We start from the raw sequence: 21494 nt of genomic DNA, 5'->3' as shown, positions 1-21494 counted from the left end.
ATTGCTGTGGCATAGGCTACAGCTATGGCTTGGGTTCAATCTCTTGCCCAGGAACTTCCATATGCCTCAAATGAGGCCATAAAAAGAAAAAAAATTGTGGAATTACAATATGGTCCAGCAATTTCACTCCTGGGTATATGTTCAAAAAACCCAAAAACATCAATTTGAAAAGATACATGCACCTCAGTGTTCATAGCAGCATTATTTACAATTGCCAAGATATGGAAACAACTTAATGTCCCTCAACAGATGAATGACTAACGATGATGTGAAACACACACACACACACACACACACACACACACACATACACGCAATGGAAAATACTACTCCATCATAAAAAATGAAATTCTGCCATTTGCAGCACCACGGATGAACTTGGAGGGCATTATGCTAAGTGAAATAAGTCAGAAAGAGAAAGAAATACTGTATGATATTGCTATATGGAAAATCTAAGAGATAGAACAAACCAGTGAATGTAATAAAAATGAAGCAGATTCACAGATACAGAGAAGAAACTAGTGATTACCAGTGGGGAGAGGGAAGGAGGCAAAGGCAATACAGTGGTAGGAGATTAAAAGGTACAAACTATTATGTATAAAATAAAGCTACAACATGGGGGAAAATATATATATGTATTTTTTTGGCTGTGCCTGTGGCATGCAGAAACTTCCAGACCAGGGATCAAACCGAAGAGACAGCAGTGAAAACGCCAGATCCTTAACCTGCTGAGTCACCAGAGAACTCTGCAAGTATTTTATAACTATAAATGGAATACAATCTTTAAAAATCGTGAATCACTGTATTAGTATGTCTTTAATATATGTTATACACCAACTATACTTCAACAAAATTTTAGAGCAAAAAAAGGGTGTATGGAAAGTAACTAACAGTGTTTACCTTTTCATGGGGATAGGAACAGGCTGATGAGGGGAAAGATGCGTAAAGATGTTTCTCTGCATATTTTGTATACATATCTATAATGGAGCTATGAAAATTTAATACCTATTCAAAAAATTAAATACAATTTTTTTTTTGTCTTTTTGTCTTCTAGGGCCACACCCGCGGCATATGGAGGTTCCCAGGCTAGAGGTCTAATCGGAGCTATAGCTGCTGGCCTACACCACAGCTCACGGCAATGCTAGATCCTGAACCCACTGAGTGAGGCCAGGGATTGAACCCGCAACCTCATGGTTCCTAGTTGGATTCGTTAGCCACTGAGCCATGACAGGAACTCCAAAATTTAAAAATTTTTCAGTGTGGAAAAAATCCAAGGAGTTTGAAACAGAACAAACTTAAAGGAAGAAGAAATGATAAAGATAAAATAATGAAGGTGTTAATGAACTAGTAACTGGACAATAGAGAAGCTACCAAAATAAAAAGGTAGCTCTTGGACTGAAAAAATAGACAAATCTCTAGCAAGACAGATCAAAAAAAGAAAAAAGGCAATGTCAATATTAGGAATTAAAAAGAGAATATATCTACAAAAACAGATTTTAATATATATATATTTTGTAATGGCCGTACCCTCAGTATATGGAAGTTCCCAGGCCAGGCATTGAATCTGAGCAGCTGCAGCAACACCAGATCCTTTAACCTATCATGCTGGGCCGGGGGCCAAACTCACACCTCCTCATCAACCCAACCTCAAGTCAGATTCTTTTTTTTTTTGCTTTTTAGGACCACACTCACGGCATACGGAGGTTCCCAGGCTAGGGATGCAATCAGAGCCACAGCTGCCAACCACAGCCACAGCAATGCAAGATCTGAGCTGCATCTGCAACCTACACCATAGCTCATGGCAACCCCAGATCCTTAACCCACTGAGCAAGGCCAAGGATCGAACCTGCATCCTCATGGATCCTAGTTGGGTTTGTTAACCACTGAGCCATGAAGGGAACTCCTGAAGTCAGATTCTTTACCCACCATGCCATGGAGGGAACTCCAAAAACAGATTTTAAAAATAAAACACTATAATTTTATGCTAATACATTTGAAAATTTAGGAAAGGAATAAGAGCCTATAAAATTATAATTTATTAATGCTTCATGACATAGTAAACCTAAAAAATTTTATTATCATTAGTAAATTAAAACAGTAGTAAAAACCATGCCCACAACACACCAATACTGTGGTGAATTGTAAGGATGAGGCAGTTTTACAGAGTTCTCCCAAACCTTTGAGAAGAGATTCAATCCTACTTTAGTAAATTTTTCCAGAGACGAGAGAAAGACGGAAGCTTCTCAAGGCATTTGTGAAGCTAAATATAACCTGATATCAAAACAACATAGGGACAAGATGACACAAACAGATGGAAAGACATACCATGCTCTTGGATTGGAAGAGTCAATATTACCAAAATGACTATACTACCCAAGGCAATCTACAGATTCAATGCAATCCCTATCAAATTACCAAGGACATTTTTCACAAAACTCGAACAAAATATTTTAAAGTTTGTTTGGAAGCACAAAAGACCCAGAATAGCCAAAGACATCCTGAAAAAGAAAAACGGAGATAGAGGAATCAGGCTTCCTGACTTCAGACTAAACTACAAAGCAACAGTCATCAAAACTGTATGGTATAGGCACGAAAACAGAAATACAGATCAGTGGAACAGGATAGAAAGCCCAGGATTAAATCCACGCACCTACAGTCAACTACTCTATGACAAAGGAGGCAAGAATATACAATGGAGAAAAGACTGCCCCTTCAATAAATGGTTCTGGCAAAACTGGACAGCCACATGGAAAAGAATGAAATTAGAACACTCTCTAACACCATACACAAAAAATAAACTCAAAATGGATTAAAGACCTAGATATAAGACCAGATACTTTAAAACTCTTAGAGGGAAACATAAGTCAAACACTCTCCAACATAAAAACGACAGCAACATCTTTTCAGATCCACTTCTTAGAATAATGACAATAAAAACAAAAATAAACAAATGGGACTTAATTAAACTTAAGTTTCTGCACAGCAAAGGAAACCCTAAACAAAATGAAAAGACAACCCACAGAATGGGAGAAAATATTTGCAAATGAATCGACTAACAAGAGATTAATCTCCAAAATTTATAAACACCTCCTTTAGCTCAATACCAAAAAAAACCAAAAAACAAAAAAACCCACCATTGAAGAATGGGCAGAAGATCTAAACAGACAATTCTCCAAAGAAGACATAGAGATGGCCAAAAAACACATGAAAAGATGTTCAACATCACTAATTATTAGAAAAATACAAATCAAAACCACTACGAGGTACCACCTTATATGGGGCAGAATGGCCATCATCAAAAAGTCTACAAACAGGGAGTTCCCCTCATGGCTCAGTGGTTAACAAACCATACTAGCATCCATGAGGACTCAGGTTCGATCCTTGGCCTCACTCAGTAGGTTACGGATCTGGCACTGCTGTGAGCTATGGTGTAAGTCACAGACGCAGCTCCGATCCCACATTGCTGTGGTTCCAGCGTAGGCCAGAGGCTACAGCTCTGATATGACTCCTAGCCTGGGAACCTCCATATGCCGCTGGTGTGGCCCCAAAAGACCAAAAAAAAAAAAAAAAAAATTCAAACAATAAGTTCTGGTGAGGGTGTGGAGAAAAAGGAACCCTATTACACTGTTGGTGGGAATGTAAATTGGTGTAACCGCTGTGGAAAACAGTATGGGGAGTCCTCAGAAAACTAAAAATAGAACTATCATTTGATCCAGCAATCCCACTCCTGGGCATCTATCCAGAGAAAACCATGACTCACAAAGACACATGTACGCCAATGTTCACTGCAGCCCTATATGCAATAGCCAAGACATGGAAACAACCTAAATGTCCATCAAGAGAGGAGTGGATCAAGAAGATGTGGTACATATACACAATGGAATATTAAAAGGAAAGAAATAATGACATTTTTAGCAACATGGATGGACCCAGAAATTACCATGGTAAGTGAAGTCAGTTCAGACAAATGAGACACCAACATCAAGTGCTCTCAATGACATGTGGAATCTAAAAAAAGGACACAATGAACTTTGCAGAGCAGATACTGACTCACAGACTTTGAAAAACTTATGGTTTCCAAATGAGACAGGTTGAGGGGTGGGGGTATGCACTGAGGGTTTGGGATAGAAATGCTGTAAAATTTGCTTGTGATGATTGTTGTACACCTATAAATGTAATAAAATTCATTAAGTAATTTAATGTAATTAAATTAAGTAATTTAAAAAACTACAAAAGAAAGAGGGGAGTTGAGAAAGATGCCTTAGTTTTTGACCTAAACAATGGCGTGCATGTTATGCCATTTATGGGAGTCAGGGAGAATGGATGTCTCCAGGTGGGACCAGATTTGTGGGGCAAAGTAAAGAATTGTTCTGAGGAGTTCCCGTCGTGGCGCAGTGGTTAACGAATCCGACTAGGAACCATGAGGTTGCGGGTTCGGTCCCTGCCCTTGCTCAGTGGGTTAACGATCCTGCGTTGCGGTGAGCTGTGGTGTAGGTTGCAGACGCGGCTCAGATCCCATGTTGCTGTGGCTCTGGCGTAGGCTAGTGACTACAGCTCCGATTCGACCCCTAGCCTGGAACCTCCATATGCTGCGGGAGCGGCCCAAGAAATAGCAAAAAAAAAAAAAAAAAAAAAAAAAAGAATTGTTTTGAAAACAGAAAAAAAAAAAATAACTTAGGGACAACACAAAAGAAGAAAATCATAGACCAATTCACACATGAAAACAGCTGTAAAAATCAATAAAAATATGAGGAGACTGAATGTAGCAATGTATTAAGAACAGTTCATGATGATGGACTATCCTAGAAATGTAAGGGTTAAAAAACCTTAGAAAATGAATTAATTTAGTTCACATTTCAAAAAATAGAGATACAAAGACACATAACTGTCTCAATATATATGCAAAAAGCATGTGCTGAAATTCCACACCTATCCATGATGATAATATTCAGCAAATTAGGAATAGAATGGCTCTTCAGTCACCTGGTAAGTGGTGTATACAAAAAGCCTACAGGAGGAGCTCCCATTGTGGTGCAACTGGATCAGTGACATCTCTGCAGCATCACTATACAGGTTCAATCTCTGGCCCTGCACAGTGGGTTAAAGGATCTGGCATTGCTGCAGCTGTGTCATGAGTCACAACTGTGGCTTGGATCTGAGCCTGGCCTGGGAACTCCATATGCCACTGGGTGGCCAAAAAAAGAAAAGAAAAACCCAACACTGAAAAACCAAGCCTATAGGAAAACATCATGTTAACAGCATAACTTCAGGAGTACTGCCCTTAAAGTTAGAGATGGACATCACCACTTCTACTGAACTGCAAGTATAAGAAAAATGAAATTTATATGAATCAGAAAGGAAAAAAACCAAAATTGTCCCTATTTGCAGACCACATGATACATAGAATATCCATAGGACTCTGCATACTGTTAGAAATTAGAGTTCAGCAAAGTTGCTGATTATAAGATCAATATATAAAAATTAATTATATCAATATATAAAAATCATCAATAATCAGAATTTTTTTTTTTTCTTTTTAGGGCTGCACCCACAACACATGGAGATTCCCAGGCTAGGGGTCGAATCGGAGCCACAGCTGCGGCTTATGCCACAGCCACAGCAACACAGGATCCCAGCCACGTCTGCGACCTACACCACAGCTCGCAGCATCGCCGGATCCTTAACCCACTGAGCAAGGCCACGGATCGAACCCACAACCTCATGGTTCCTAGTTGGATTCATTTCTGCAGTGCCACAAAGGGAATTCTAGAAGATGTAATTTTAAAAGATGCCATTAACAACTGCATCAAAAACTGTAAGGTGCCTATATGCTTGAAATGAACAAAAGCTACAAGGTATCTAGGACCAATTTCACATGAGATGTACAAGAGCTTCACAGAGAAAATTTAAATCTTACTAAAGTACTAAACAACAAAAGAAGTAAATATTATGTTCATAGTATATAAAGACTCAATGTCATAAAATATCAATTTTCTACAAATTAATCTAAAATTTAATGTAATTCCAATTAAAATCTCCAAAAGAATTTTCACAGAATTAGTCCAATAATATCCCAGATAGGTTTAAAGAACAAAGGAAAATGTAAATTATCAGACACCAATATTTAGTAATAGACTATTGAAACAAAAGAGAAGCCAAGAAGAAAATGAACACATATATATGGGAACGTGACAGATGATTGAGGTGGTGCTACAAATCAGAGAGGAAAGTACAGAGTATTTAATAAATGATGCTGGAACAATTGGTTATCCAGATGAAAACTGGGTATACTTAGCTCCCAAGCTTATATCATACATTAAAGTCCAAAACATGATAGAAAAACTTCAAAAATTTGAAAAATATAGGAAAAGTATTTAATAAAAGATAAAAAAAGTACAAACTATAAAGAAAAAGATTGAAAATCTTAATCACATTGGAATTTAAAAGTTTTTAAAATTACAAGTAGGAGTTCCCATTGTGACGCAGTGGAAATGAACCCAACTAGGAACCATGAGGTTGCAGGTTTGATCCCTGGCCTCGTTCAGTGGGTTAAGGATCTGGAGTTGCCATGAGCTGTGGTGTAGGTCGCAGATGTGGCTTGGATCTGGCATTGCTGTGGCTGTGGTGTAGGCCAGAAGCTGTAGCTCCAAACAGACCCCTAGCCTGGGAACCTCCACATGCCACAGATGCGGTCCTAAAAAGCAAAAAAAAAAAAAAAAAAAAAAATTAAAGTATATTTAAGACACTCTAAATGATAGAAAAAGACAAGCTATAGAGAAAATATAGGTAACTAAGAAATTAATTAAATCTGGACTATACAAAGAATGTTTCTCTAACCCATTCTATGAGGTCAGCATTATTCTGATACCAAAGCCAGACAGATATTACATGAAAAGAAAATTACTGACTGATATTCCTCGTGAATACAGATGTAAAATTTCTCGCAAAATACTAGCAAAACAAATTCAGCAGCATTTTGAAAGCATTATGCATCATGATTTATGAGGAATTTATTCCAGGAATGCAAAGATGGTTCAACATATAAAAAGTCAATTTACATAATGTGTCACATGAATAGAATGCAGAAAAAAAGCCACATGATCATCTCAACTTATGTATAAAAAGCATTTGACAAAATTCAACATAATTTCATGATAAAATCACTTGATAAACTAGAAAAGAATGTCTCAGCATGAAAAAGGACATATATGACAACCCCACAGCTAATGTCATACTCAATGGTAAAAGAATGAGGTCTTTTCCCCCAGTATTAGGAACAAGATAAAGATGCCTGCTTTGTGTCACTTCTATTTAACATAGTACTAGAAATTCTAACTAGAGCAATTAGGCAAGAAAAAGAAGTAAAGGCTACCCAAATTGGAAAGGAAGAAGTAAATTTATCTATTTCAGAGGTGACATGACATACTACATAGAAAGTCCAAAGGAACCAAAAAAATTGTTAGAGCTAATAAATAAATTCAGAGAAGATGCAGTATAAAATCAACATGCAAATATTGGTTACATTTCTATTACTTGCAATGAACAACCCAAAGAAGAAATTTTTTGAAAATTTCATTTATAATAGTATCAACAGTAGAAAGCTCAAAGCCTTCCCAATAAACTCTGTAACAAGACAAAGATGTCTGCTTTCGCCATTCTGTTCAACATAGTATTGAAGTCCTTGCCACAGCAATTGGCCAAGAAAAAGAAATAAAAGGCATCTAAATTGGAAAGGAAGAAGTAAAATTGTCATTGTATGCAGATGACATAATACTATATATAGAAAATGCTCAAGATTCAACTCAAAAACTATTAGAACTAATAAACGAATTCAGCAAGGTAGTAGGATACAAGATTAACATACATAAAGAAATCCAGTGCATTTCTTTGTTAAATTTTTTTATTATTCTTTCTTTTTGGCCACACCCACAGCATGTGTAAGTTCCCAGGCCAGGGACTAAACCCATGCCACACAGCGACCTGAGCCACTACAGTGAGAATGCCAGATCCTTAACCCACTGCACCACAAGGGAACTCTCAGTTGCATTTCTTTCCACTAACAATGAAATGTCAGAAAGGAAATGTAAAAGAACAATACAATTTATTTAGAATGAAAACAAACGCACGAATCAATGAGACAGAACGTAGAGCCTAGAAGATAAACCCACACACCTCCAGTCAATCAATCTTTGACAAAGGAGGCAAGAACATACAATGGGAAAAAAATCTCTTCAGTAAGTGATGCTGGGAAAGTTGGACAGCCATATGTAAATTAATGAAGTTAGAACATACCCTCAAACCTATACACAAAAACAAACTCAAAATGGCTTAAAGACTTAAATATAAGACAAGACACCATAAAACTCTTAGAAGAGAACATAGGCAAAACATTCTTTGACATAAACTGCAGCAATGTTTTCTTAGGTCAGTCTCCCAAGGCAATAGAAATAAAAGAAAACAAACAAATGGGACCTAATCAAACTCATAAGCTTTTTCACAGCAAAGGAAGTCATAAACAAAATGAAAAGACAACCTATAGAATAGGAAAAAATTTTGCAAATGATGTAACCAAGAACTTAATCTCCAAACAAACAGCTCATACAACTCAACAACAGCAAAAAACAATCCAACTGAAAAGTGAGAAGAACCAAATAGACATTTCTCCAAAGAAGATGGCCAAAAGGCACACGAGAAGATGCTCAATATCCCTAATTATTAGAGAAATGCAAATCAAAACTACAATGATGTACCACCTCACATCAGTCAGAAAGGCCATTATTCCTAAGTCTACAAATAATAAATGCTGGAGAGGGTGTAGGGAAAAGGAAACCCTATTACACTGTTGGTGGGAATGTAAATTGGTGCAGCTACTATGGAAAACAGCATGGAGGCTTCTTAAAAAAACTAAGAATAGAGCTACCATATGATCCAGTAATCCCACTCCTGGGCATATATCCAGACAACACTATAATTTGAAAAGATACACACCCCAATGTTCATTGCAGCCCTATTTAAAATAGCAAGATATAGAAACAACCTAAATGTTCATCAACAGATGAATGGATAAAGAAGATGTGGTACATATATGCAATGGAATATTATACAACCATTAAAAAGAATGAAATAATACCATTTGCAGCAACATGGATAGACCTAGAGATTATCATATTAAGTGAAGTAAGTTAGACAGAAAAAGACAACTACCACATGATATCACTCATATATGGAATCTAAAATATGACACAAATTAATATATCTATGAAGAAAAGACTCAAAGATAGAGCGAAAAGACTTGTGGTTGTCAAGGAGAGGGGAGTTGGGAGAGGGAAGGCCTGGGAGTCTGGGATTAGCAGGGGCAAACTATTATGTATAGAATGGATAGACAACAAGGTCCTGTTATATAGTACAGGGAACTATATTCACTATCCTATGATGAACCATAATGAGAAAGAATATGAAAAAATATATATGTATAACTGAGTCACCTTGCTGTACAGCAGAAATTAACACAACACTGCAAATTAACTATGCTTCAATAAAATTTTTTTAAAAATAATTTTAAAAAGAAATATAAAAAAATACCTTTTATGGAGTTCCTGTTGCGGTTCAGCAGGTTATGAGACCAACCAGTATTCATAAGGATACAGGTTTAATCCCTGGCCCTTCTCAGTGGGTTAAGGATTCGGCATTGCCATGAGCTATATGGTATAGGTTGAAGATGCAGCCCAGATCCCATATTATTGTGGCTGTGGCATAGGTTGACAGCTGCAGCTCCAATTGGACCTCAAGACTGGGAACTTCCATATGCCACAAGTGCAGCTGTAAAAAGAAAAAAAAAACTTTTAAAATCACGCCAGAATTTCTGTTGTAGCTCAGTGAGTTAAGGATCCAGTGTTGCCACAAACTGCAGTGTAGGCTGCAGATACAGCTCAGATCTGGTGTTGCTGTGGCTGTGGAGCAGGCTTGAAGCTTTAGCTCCAATTTGACCATATCCCTGGGAAAACTCCCATATGCTGTAGATGTGGCCATTTAAAAAAAAAAAAAAATCCCCCACCCAAAGAAAACCTTAGGAATAAACCTGGCAAAAAGGTCAAAGGCTTATATGCTAAGAACTATAAAACAATGATAAATGAAATTGATAATGATTCAAAGAAATGGAAAGATATCTTATACTCTTGGATTGGAAGAATCAATATTGTTAAAATGGCTATACTACAAAAGCAATATAGAGATTTAAGGCAATCCCTGTCATATTACTCATGACATTTTCACAGAACTAGAACAAATAATCCTAAAATTTATATGGAACTATAAAAGATGCAGAATTGCTTTGGCAGTTCTGAGGAAAAAGAAAAAAGCAGAAGGCATAACTCTCCCAAGCTTTAGATAATACTACAAAGCTACAGTAATCAAGATGGCATGACATTGGCAAAAAAACAGACATATGGATCAACGAGAGAATAAAGCCCAAAAATAAACTCACACACATAGTCAATTAATGTTTAATAAAGGAGGCAAGAATATAAAATGGAGAAAAAACAGTCTCTCTAGCAAATGGTATTGGGAAAGCTGGACAGTTGCATGTAAATCAATGGTGTTAGAAACTCCCTCATACCATACACAGAAATAAACTCTAAATGGCTTAAAGACCTAAATGCGAGACATGACACCACAGAACTCTTAGAACACAGGCAAAACATTCTCTGACATAAACTGCAGCAATGTTTTCTTAGCTTAGTCTCCCAAGGCAATAAAAATAAAAGCAAAAATAAACAAATGGGACCTAAACAGCTTCTAAGCTTTTTCACAGCAAAGGAAACCATAAACAAAATGAAAACAACCTAAGGAATGAGAGAAAAACATTTGCAAATGATGTCACCAAGGACTTAATTTCCCAAATATACAAACAGCTCATACAACTCAAGAACAACAACAAAACCACCCAACTGACAAGTGAGCAGAGGAGTTCCCATGGTGGCTCAGCAGAAACTAATCTGACTAGTATCCATGAGGATGCAGGTTTAATTGCTGGCCCTGGTCAATGGGTTAAGGACCTGACATGGCCGCGAGCTGTGGTATAGGCCACAGATGTGGCTCACATCCTGCATTGCTGTGGTTGTGGCATATGCCAGTGGCTACAGCTCTGATTTGACCCCTAGCCTGGAAACTTCCATATGCCATGGGTGAGGCTCTAAAAAGATGGAAAGAAAGAAAGAAAGGAAGGAAGGAAGAAAAAAGAGCAGAAGAACCAAACAGACATTTCTCCAAAGAGATATCCAACAAGCACATGAAAAGATGCTCAACAACCCTAATTATTAGAGAAATGCAAATCAAAACTACAAGGTACCACCTCGCAAAGGTCAGAATGGCCATCATCAGAAAGTGTGCAGATAATGGAGTTCCCTGGTGGTGCAATGGGTTAAAAATGTAGTGTTGTCACTGCTGTGGCTTGGTCACAGCTGTGGCATAGCTTCGATCCCTGCTCCAGGAACTTCCACATGCTTCAGGCATGGCACCCCCTGCCCAAAAAGTCTACATATAATAAATGCTGGAGAAGGTGTGGAGAAAACAGAACCTTCCTATACTGTTAGTGGTAATGTAAATTGGTACAGCAGACTATGGAGAATAGTAAGGAGGTTTCTTCAAAAACTAAGAATAGAGCTACCATATGATCCAGCAATCCCACTCCTGGGCATATATCTAGACAAAACTGTAATTTGAAAAGATACATGCACTCCTAAGTTCATAGCAGCACTATTTACAATAGCCAAGACATGGAAATAATCTAAATGTCCATTGATAGATGAATGGATAGAGGAAATGTGGTATACAGATACAATTAAATATTACACAGCCATTAAAAAGAATGAAATAATGCCCTTTGCAGCAACATGGATGGACCTAGAGATCATCATACTAGGCGAAATAGGTCAGAAAGAGAAAGACAAATACCACATGATATCACTCATAGGTGGAATCTAAAATATGACACAAATAAATTTATTCATGAAACAGAAATAGACTCACAGATGTAGAGAATAGACTTGTGGCTACAGGGGTGTGGGAAGAAAAGATTTAGGAGTTTGGTTTGGGATTAGCAGTGGCAAACTATCATATATAGGGTAGATAAACAACAAGGTCCTGCTGTATATCACAAGGAATTATATTTAATATCTTGTGATAAACCACAGTGGAAAAGAAAATAGAAAAAATTACGTGTATAATTAATTTAATCGCTTTTCTGTACAGTAGAAATTAACATAACATTGTAAATTAACTACACTTCAATAAATTTTAAAAAGTCACATGGGGAGTTCCCGTCGTGGTGCAGTGGTTAACGAATCCGACTAGGAACCATGAGGTTGGGGGTTTGGTCCCTGCCCTTGCTCAGTGGGTTAAAGATCCAGCGTTGCCGTGAGCTGTGGTGTAGGTTGCAGACGTGGCTCGGATCCCACATTGCTGTGGCTCTGGTGTAGGCCGGAGGCTACAGCTCCGATTGGACCCCTAGCCTGGGAACCTCCATATGTCGCAGGAGCGGCCCAAGAAATAGCAAAAAGGCAAAAAAAAAAAAAAAAAAAAAAAAAAAAAAGTCACATGGACTCTCAAGGGGCTTCAAACAGTCTAAACAATCTTTAAAAAGAACAAAATTGGAAGATTCACACTTCTCAATTTCTAAACTTACTACAAAGTTACAGTTTTCAAAACAGTGTGGTATTGACATAAGGACAGACATACACACCAATGGAATAGAATAGAGAGCTCAGAAACAGACCCTCAGATATTTGGTCATTTGATCTTCAACAAAGGTACCAAGAACATTCAAAGGGAAAATGACACAATTTTCAACAAATGGTGCTAGAAAAACTGGAAATTCAGATGCAAAACAATGAAATTAGATGCTTATTTTATACCATATACAATATTAATATGGATCAAAGACCAAAATTTAAAAGATAAAACTATTATGTGTGTGTGTGTGTGTGTATGTGTGTATTTCATAGAAGAAAACATAGGTGAAAATCTGGATGACTTTGGAATAGGTAATGAGTTCTTAAATGTGGTAACAAAAAACACAGGCAATAAAAGAAAAAATAGATAAATTAGACTTCATCAAAATAAGAAACTTTTGTGCATCAAAGAACACCATCAAAAGAAAAAGTAGGAGCTCCCATCGTGGCGCAGTGTTTAACCAATACGACTAGGAACCATGAGGTTATAGGTTTGATCCCTGGCCTTGCTCAGTGGGTTAAGGATCCGGCGTTGCCATGAGCTGTGGTGTAGGTCGCAGACGCAGTTCGGATCCCGAGTTGCTGTGGCTCTGGTGTAGGCTGGCAGCTACAGCTCCAGTTAGACCCCTAGCCTGGGAACCTCCATATGCCGCGGGAGCAGCCCAAGAAATGGCAAAAAAACAAAAAAAAAAAAGAAAAAGAAAAAGTAACCTTGAAGCTCTGGCTGTGGTGCAACAGGATTGGCAGTGTCTTGGGAGCGCTGGGACCTGGGTTCAGTCCCCGGCCTGGCACAGTAGGTTAGGGATCCCCACGTTGTCACAGCTGTAGCTCAAGTTGCAACTGTGGCTCAGATATGATCCCTAGCCTGGGAGCTCCATATGCCACTGGGTGGCCAAAAATAAAAAAACAAATTTAAAAAGAGAGAGAGAGAGAAAATAAGCAACCCACAGGGTAGGAGAAAATATCTGCAAATCCTATATCTAAGTGATTAATATCCAGAATATATTAAGAACTTCTACAACTCAATAACAACAACAAAAATAACCCAATTCAAAAATGGGCAAAGATATATAAATGACCAATAAACACATGAAAAATGCTTAACATCATTAATCATTAGGGAAATGCAAATCAAAACCTCAAAGAATACCATTTTATACCCATTAAGATAGTCACTTAAAAAAAATAACAAATGTTGGAGAGGATATGAAGAATTTGAATCCTTGGGCATGGCTAGTGGGAATGTATAGTATAGCTGCCATGGAAAACAGTTTGGCAATTCCTCCAAAAGCTAAACATTGAATACCATAACGTACATTCCACTTTTAGGTATATATACCCAAAGAATTGAAAATAGGGACTCAAACAGATACTTGTACACTAATGTTCATTGCAGCATTATTCACAATAGTCAAAAGGTAGAAACACCAGAGTCTATCCATCAAGAGATGAGTAAACAAAATGCGGTATATACATGCAATTGTTAAATATCTCGTAAAAGGAATACACTATAAATTATGCCATAAAAAGAAATAAAATTTTAATATATGCTTCAACATGAATGAACCTTGAAAACATGCTAAGTAAGATCAGCCAGACACAAAAGGACAGGCATTGTCTGATTCCACTTATATGAGGTAACTAGAACAGTCAGATTTATAGAGACAGAAATTAGAACAGAGGTTGTGGGTAGGGAAATGGAGAATTATTGCTTAATGGGTACAGAGTTTCTGTTTGGGATGATGAAAAAGTTCTGGAAACAGAGAGTGGTCATGATTATATAACAGTGTTAATGTACTTACTGCCACCGAATTGTGCAATTAAAAATTGTTAAAATGATAAATTTTAATATTGTTTATTTTACTATAACATAAAAATAAATTTTAAAAAGTGAAGAATGCCTATATGTTAAAAGACATTTAAAAAAAAAAAAGGGGCAATGTACCAAATTCACCAATAAAATATGCATTCCCTATAACCCAATGATTCTACTTCAAGGTATTTCCCTGGAGAAACTCTTCCATTCATGAGACCAACATTGCAGTACTGTGTGTAAGGGCATTAGAGCTGAAACTCAACTGCTTCTCAATAGAGGAATGGATAAACAATGAGACAATGCAGCCATTAAAATCACTGAACTAGATCTGCAATGTCACACCACAGAATGGTAAAAACATCGATTAGTGAAAAAGCAAAAGTATATTGATGTATAATTTTAAGACAGAAATTATATACATTGCCTGTGATCTGTGTAGCACTAACAAAAGTCCAAAACAAGCACAGAGATTGTTATGGTTCTTTCTGGAGAGGAGAGAGAGGGAAGAAATGAGAGGGTGGGCTTTAACTGTATCATTAGCATTTTATCCCTTCTATTTAAAAAAAAATACAGATCTGAAGCAAATATGGCAAAATGTTAACACCTGTTTAACTTGGCAGTGGATTTACGGGTCTCTATGACACTATTTTCTGTATGTTTGAAATGGTTCATGATTAAACATTTTAAAGGAAAAAAATCTGAAATCTTACTTAATATAAGAATCGAGGTGGTGATCCAAACTTATTTAATTCCAGATGGCGAACCCATTGCTCCCAAACTCCATGGAAACTGCGCTTTTACCAAACACTTGTGCACCCTGCTTCCACCAAGGGGGCAACTTCACCAGGCCTGCCCTGGAGTGGGGGCTTCACTCAGTGAGGTAGGCTTTGAATCTGGGTGGCCCATCAGGATATAAAAACTGAGCAGCAGCCAGACCGGAAGGCCCTCAACTTTCTGCCACTAAAACCTCCAGACTCCTCAGCAAATAAGCCACCCTTCTGTTGCACTTACAACTGCAGAGCCCCCTCCTGAGGACCCCAGCTCTGCCCACCTTCTAGTCTTTTTCTTTCTCGGGTACCTCAACCTCGCCTCCCTTCTACTAGATCCACCAGCATTTAAACATGCTCCCATCTGAAACCATGAAACAACAACCACAAAGCCCCTCATTCCCAGGGCCACAGCCCCACTAACTAGTGCCCCCCTTTCCCCTCCCCTTTGCATGCAGACGTCTTCAAAGATCTCTGCTTCCTCACCACACTCCTCAATACCTCATCTTCACCATCCCACTGAAACTGTTCTGGTGAAAATCTCCAATGACCTCTGGCATTGAGTCCAACCAAAAGACTGGTCAGGGGAGACTGGGAGCAGAGGACTTATCAATTTTCATCTGGTTCCCCTCCCTACCATCTGAACTTTTATTTCCATGCATGTGTTTGTCTTTATTAAAATAATAATTCCATGATCATCCACAAGCAGAGTTTAATTCTCCTCTTCCTTGAAGGTTCAGATGCAGCCAATACCACGGACCAGCCCTTCCTTGAGACATGGCCTTCCTGGGTTCCCTGCCTCCAGTCTCTTTTCTGGCCCCTTCTTGACAAAGGCCCCCTTCTGCCCAAGTTTCCAATGACGACCTCCTCAGAGTTCTGTCCCACTTTTCTCACTGTGTACTATTTCTTCGGGGAGATTTCATTCATACCATGGCTTCAATGATACCCAGTATGTTGATGACTCCAGCACTCTGGGTTCAATTTAGAGTTCTCTCCTGAGCTCCAGACCCACAGATCCCACAGCCTCCTCAGAGATCTCTACTTGGATGCCTAGACAGGAAAATCACCATATTCAAAACCAAAATCATTTTCCTGCACCAAACCTATGCCTCTTCCCACTACACCCATCTCAGTAACAAAACCCACCATCTATCCAGTTGCTCAAGCCAGAAACCTGGGAATCCTACTCTATTCATTTTTGCCCCTTAAATCTCTCCAATAATTCCCATCTCCGGGCCACTTTGGCTTCTTACCTGGATTACTGCAACCACCTCCTAACTGGCCTCTCCGCATCACTTGCTACGCTCCAGCCAGAGGGAGCCTTCAAAACCAACACTGAATATGCCATCACCCTATTCAAAACACTTCAATGGCTCCCCCTCATTTCTCAGACTGTCCAAACTTAACACAGCCACAGAGCTTTGTGACCTGTGACTTGCCCTCTAATGACCCCAGGCTCACCTCCCATACTCCCTTCCCACAATTCCCTCTGGTCCCTGTGAAGGGCTATCAATCCCTCTTGCCTCCAGGCCTTTTGCACTCACTATACCTTCCACCTGGAATGCCCTTTCTACTCCTCTACAGCTGCTGGACTAATTCCTCATCCTTTGGTTGTCAGGCCAAAGGTCCCTTTCTCCACAGGCTTCCCCTTGGCCTGGACTCCATTAGTTCCTTTATTGTGCGCCACCTGTGATATGGACCTCGTCACGCGTTGGAGCCTCTATCCTACTTGCTATGGCTGTTTAATGTCTGTCTCCTGAGAACAGGACTAGGTCTCTCAGTCACCATTTCATCTCCAGTTTCTTTTTAAAAAAAATTTTTTTTTTTTGTCTTTTTAGGGCCATACCCACGGCATATAGAAATTTCCAGGCTAGGGGGTCAAATCGGAGCCACAGCTGCCAGCCCACACCACAGCCATAGCAATTCCAGATCCAAGCCGTGTCTGCGACCTACATCACAGCTCACGGCAATGCTGGATCCTTAACCCACTGAGCAAGGCCAGGGATCAAACCCATGTCTTCATGGATACTAGCTGGGTTTGATACCGCTGAGCCACAAAGGGAACTCCTCCAGTTTCTAGTATAGTGCTTGGCACAGGGCATATGTTCAATAGAGGAAAATGCAGTCTTTGCTTTCAGTCCTTGGCCTACTGAAGGTACAAATAAGAAAAAAACAGAACACAAGGAAGTAAGTGCTATAACAGATCATACGTGTGTGTGGATGCTTGTGGGTTGCTATGGTCTGAATTGTCTCTGTCGCCCTAAAATTCGTGTGTTGAACTCCCCATGCCTGCTCTGATGGTATGAGGAGGTGGGGCCTTTGGGAGACGATTAGGTCATGAGGATGGAACTCTCATGGATGGGATTAAGGTTCTTATGAGAGGGACCCCACAGAGCTCCTTTGTGACGAAACAACAGGAAGTCTGTGACCTGGAAGAGGGCCCTCACTCAACCACGCTGGCACCCTGATCTCAGACATCAGCTTCCTGAACTATGAGAAATAAATTTCTATTGTTTATAAGCTACCCAGCCTGTGGTATTTTGTTCCAGCAGCCCGAGCAGGTTAACACATGGATCTATGTGGATGTAGGTATATGAAGCGCTGAAGGAACACAATGAACTTTCTGGGCTCGCCAAGAAAGGTCACCTAAAATAAAGTGACATTTGAACTAGCTTATCATTCATTCCATTCATTCAGTGAATAATCTCTGGGCACCTACTTGGTGCCAGGCACTGTTCAAGGCACTAAGGATATAGCAGAAAATAAGACAGACATTGTCCCTGACTTTCTGGAGCTTATCCTAGGGGTGGGGATAGACAGAAAGATTGAACTCAAAAAATAAGCTAATTTCAGGAAATGACATGTGCTTTGAAGAATATAAAACACTGCAGGTGTTTACTGGAATGGAGCGCTGGGAGGGGGGGTGTCTAAGAGCCTATGTTAGGTCTCCTTGTGGAGGTGTCACAGAGATATATCACCTGAATGAGAGGATGGAGCCAGCCATTCAAAGATCTCTGGGAAGATGCCTCTAGGCGGAGGGAACAATGAGACTCACTGGTTCAAAGGACAGAAAGAAGGGCAGTGGGAAAGAAACACAGTAAGAATTTATATCTCCAACTCAGATCTTGCACCAGAAACTCCAGAATTACAGAGCCAACTACCAACTGGACACCACCACTAGGAAATCTAATAGGCATTTTGAACTTCCTATGTCCAACACCTGCCTAGTTTTCTCCTCTAAAGCCATTCCTCCCCACTTTAGTAAATGCTAATTCTATTCTTCTAGTCATTAAAGCTAAAAACCCTGGAGTCATACCTGACTCACATCCAATTCATCAACAAATCTTACATTCGAAGTAGTCCAGAATCTTGGAGTTCCCATTGTGGCGCAGCGGAAACGAGTCCGACTAGGAACCATGAGTTTGCGGGTTCGACCTCTGGCCTTGCTCAGTGGGTTAATGATCTGGCATTGCCGTGAGCTGTGGTGTAGGTCGCAAACGAGGCTCAGATCCCGCGTTGCTGTGGCTGCAGTGTAGGCTGGCAGCTGTAGCTCCAATTAGACCCCTAACCTGGGAACCTCCATATGCCGCAGGAGCGGCCCTCAAAAAGGCAAAAAAAAGACCAAAAAAAAAAAAAAAAAAAGTCCAGAATCTGACTGCTTCCCACCGTTTCCCCTGCTACCACCCTGGTCTGCACTGAATTATCTGGATCTTATCCTTTGTACAAGGCAGAATTATTGAAGCCTTTCCAGAACCCAGTAGAGAAGTGATACTTGCTCGCAGTGGTGTGTTGAAGCTAGCTCAGGCCAGTTCACAAGAGCCAAATGGCGAATTTTTAGGAACACTGCCATATGACTGATATCCCAGTGACGGCATGAATTTGGCCATGGTGGGGATATTTATGCCATGGATATTGGCAAACAGTACCTTTGGGCTCCCCACCACCACCACTCCACCCTATCCTGGCAACATTTACCAGCACACAATTGCATGTGCCAATCTAAATTACAGCAAGATAATGCTTGTGTCATGGGTTCTCTACAGGTGTGTATGTTTGTAAACATACATTAGAATCACCTGAGGAACTTCCTTGCCTGCCACACAGCTGCCTGCTGAACTCATTAAGGACCATTAGATCAGGAGTGCTTGTTAAGAAGCTTTAGCAGTGATGTAGGTAACAGATGAAGGTATCAAGCATAGGAAAGAAGAGGAGAGCTGTGAGAGAAATCTAGAAGTAGAGTGAATGGGCTTTGTTATCGACTCTAAGAGACCTAGATTCCTTTCCTCCACATCACTTCTCAATTTGCAATCACAGGCTCATTTCTGTGATGCTCTAACCTCTGCCTTCCTTTCCCGACTTCAGTCCAGGAGGGCAGGGGCTGCATGTCTGCCCACCACTGTATTTATTCCCAGAGCGGAGCCCGACACATACACCAACACGACCTCATTGCAGAGTAAGGAAGGAGGACAAGATGAAGGAGAAGCAAGAGTCAGTGATGACACTCAGGTTTCCAGAGGGACAGAAAGGGGAAACATGGAAAAAAGTGTGGTTGGGGGGGTTTGGAGGGGAGATTTGGGAAATGCTGACTTGAAGTGCCTCTGAAAATCTAGGCAGTGGCAAGAAGCTGGAAATACAAGTCTTAAACTTAGGGTTTAGGGTCTGGGAGAGACATTCTTGACTATACCATGCAACCCTCTCCTCTTCCCTTAGAATCTGAGTTGTCACCGGAGGAGTGTTAACTTCCCTCTTCCAGGACTCACCCGAACCTCAGCTTCCCGGGGCCTCCCGTTGAGGTCGCACTTAGACCCATTGCCATAAGTCTGGCTGTGGTAGCGTTTCAGGCGATGCTGCTTGGAGGCCTGGGGAGGACATCAGGCAAGACAGAGGGACATGAGAAAGACAGCAAGGAGGAAGAAGAGCACTTGTCCTGATGGCCACCAAGCTCCAAGAGAAACAATTAGCTACTCCTGACCCTCCCCTTCTCATCAGGGCTCTCTGCAGCCCAGACCCCTTTCTCTCCCAATCCCACACTCCTGCCACCTTAGCTGTTTCATCATCCCAGTCGAAGGCCGATTGGTAGTAGCCAAGATAGAGGACTTCACCTTTGATCTCTGAATCTGCAAGAGAAAGCACAGTGAAGCGCGGGTTACCCTGTTCTCAGAGGACTAGGAAGGGATCTGGGAAGGCAGGTCACCTTCCATTACAGGTTGCTGAGGACTTAGGGAAAATGTAGAAAGGAGTCACCTTCCATGTGGTACTGCTGGATGTGGCGTCCATAACAAAATTCATACGTCCACCAGTCTTTGGTCTGACAATAAAAAAAAAAAAAAAATGAAAAGTCAAGGGGATGGCGATATATCTTCTTAGAACCAGAATCTCTCCCAGGTCCCAGACACATCACCTCTCATCTACTTCTTACCTCCCCCTGCTTCCACATTCAATCCTCCAGATTCTTGGTGAGAAGGGATGGCTGTTAGCCTTCTGTGACTTGGAGAGAGACCTCTACAGCCTAGCTGGTTCCCACCTGTGGGTTTTCCACTCCTCTCTTTTTAAAGGCTTTTAAAAAATCCTTCTTTGGAGTTCCTGTCGTGGCTCAGCAGAAATGAATCTGACTGGTACCCATGAGGCTGCAAGTTTGATCCCTGGCCTTGCTCAGTGGATTAAGGATCCAGCGTTGCCGTGAGCTATGGTGTAGATGGCAGACGAGGCTCAGATCTGGTGTTGCTGTGGCTGTAGTGTAGGCCAGCAGCTGCAGCTCTGATTTGACCCCTAGCCTGGGAACCTCATATGCTGCAGGTGCAGCCCTAAAAAGACCAAACAGTAAAAAATAAATAATATAAAAATCCTTCTTTGTGTTCATAAAGATAGGAAATTGTGATATCCTTGAAGCACTCAGACCAAGGAAACATAGGCTATTACAAAATAAATCGAACTTCCTTGTACTGTTTTAGCCACTGGGGATACAGCTGTGCACAATATAAATTTTCTGCCCTCACAGACTTACATTCTAGTGCTAGGACTCAGACCAAAAATAAATAAACTGATGATTCAGGTAATAAGATGATTTCAGATGATGAAAAGTGCCAAGATGAAAATAAAATAGGATACTGGACAGAGAGTGAAAGAGGAGGGTTGACTTTACAAGGAAGGCTTGTCTGGGAAGTGCCCCTCTTGCCCTATACT

General features: G+C 40.1%; 1 protein-coding gene across 4 annotated transcripts in view; it reads right to left on the bottom strand.

Annotated features, from left to right (window-relative positions):
• The window catches only part of OS9 (OS9 endoplasmic reticulum lectin), a 46539-nt gene that overhangs the window by 23910 nt on the left and 1135 nt on the right, over window positions 1-21494 (bottom strand). For all 4 annotated transcript variants that reach the window (XM_084956205.1, XM_084956206.1, XM_021091889.2 and 1 more), the window contains exons 3-5: window positions 20556-20619; window positions 20352-20428; window positions 20072-20170 (exon numbers count right to left, since the gene is read on the bottom strand). In XM_084956205.1, coding sequence (XP_084812331.1) covers window positions 20072-20170; window positions 20352-20428; window positions 20556-20619 — 240 coding nt within the window. The remainder of the gene's footprint in view (window positions 1-20071; window positions 20171-20351; window positions 20429-20555; window positions 20620-21494) is intronic.

The sequence above is a fragment of the Sus scrofa genome, chromosome 5 (genome assembly GCF_054392235.1).
Source record: "Sus scrofa isolate SSC_HxYL_T2T_F1_AM1 chromosome 5, Sscrofa_HxYL_maternal_Yorkshire_Landrace_v2.0, whole genome shotgun sequence".
In the NCBI taxonomy this organism is placed as follows: Eukaryota; Metazoa; Chordata; class Mammalia; order Artiodactyla; family Suidae; genus Sus; species Sus scrofa.
This window is presented reverse-complemented; position numbering and strand designations above follow the sequence as displayed.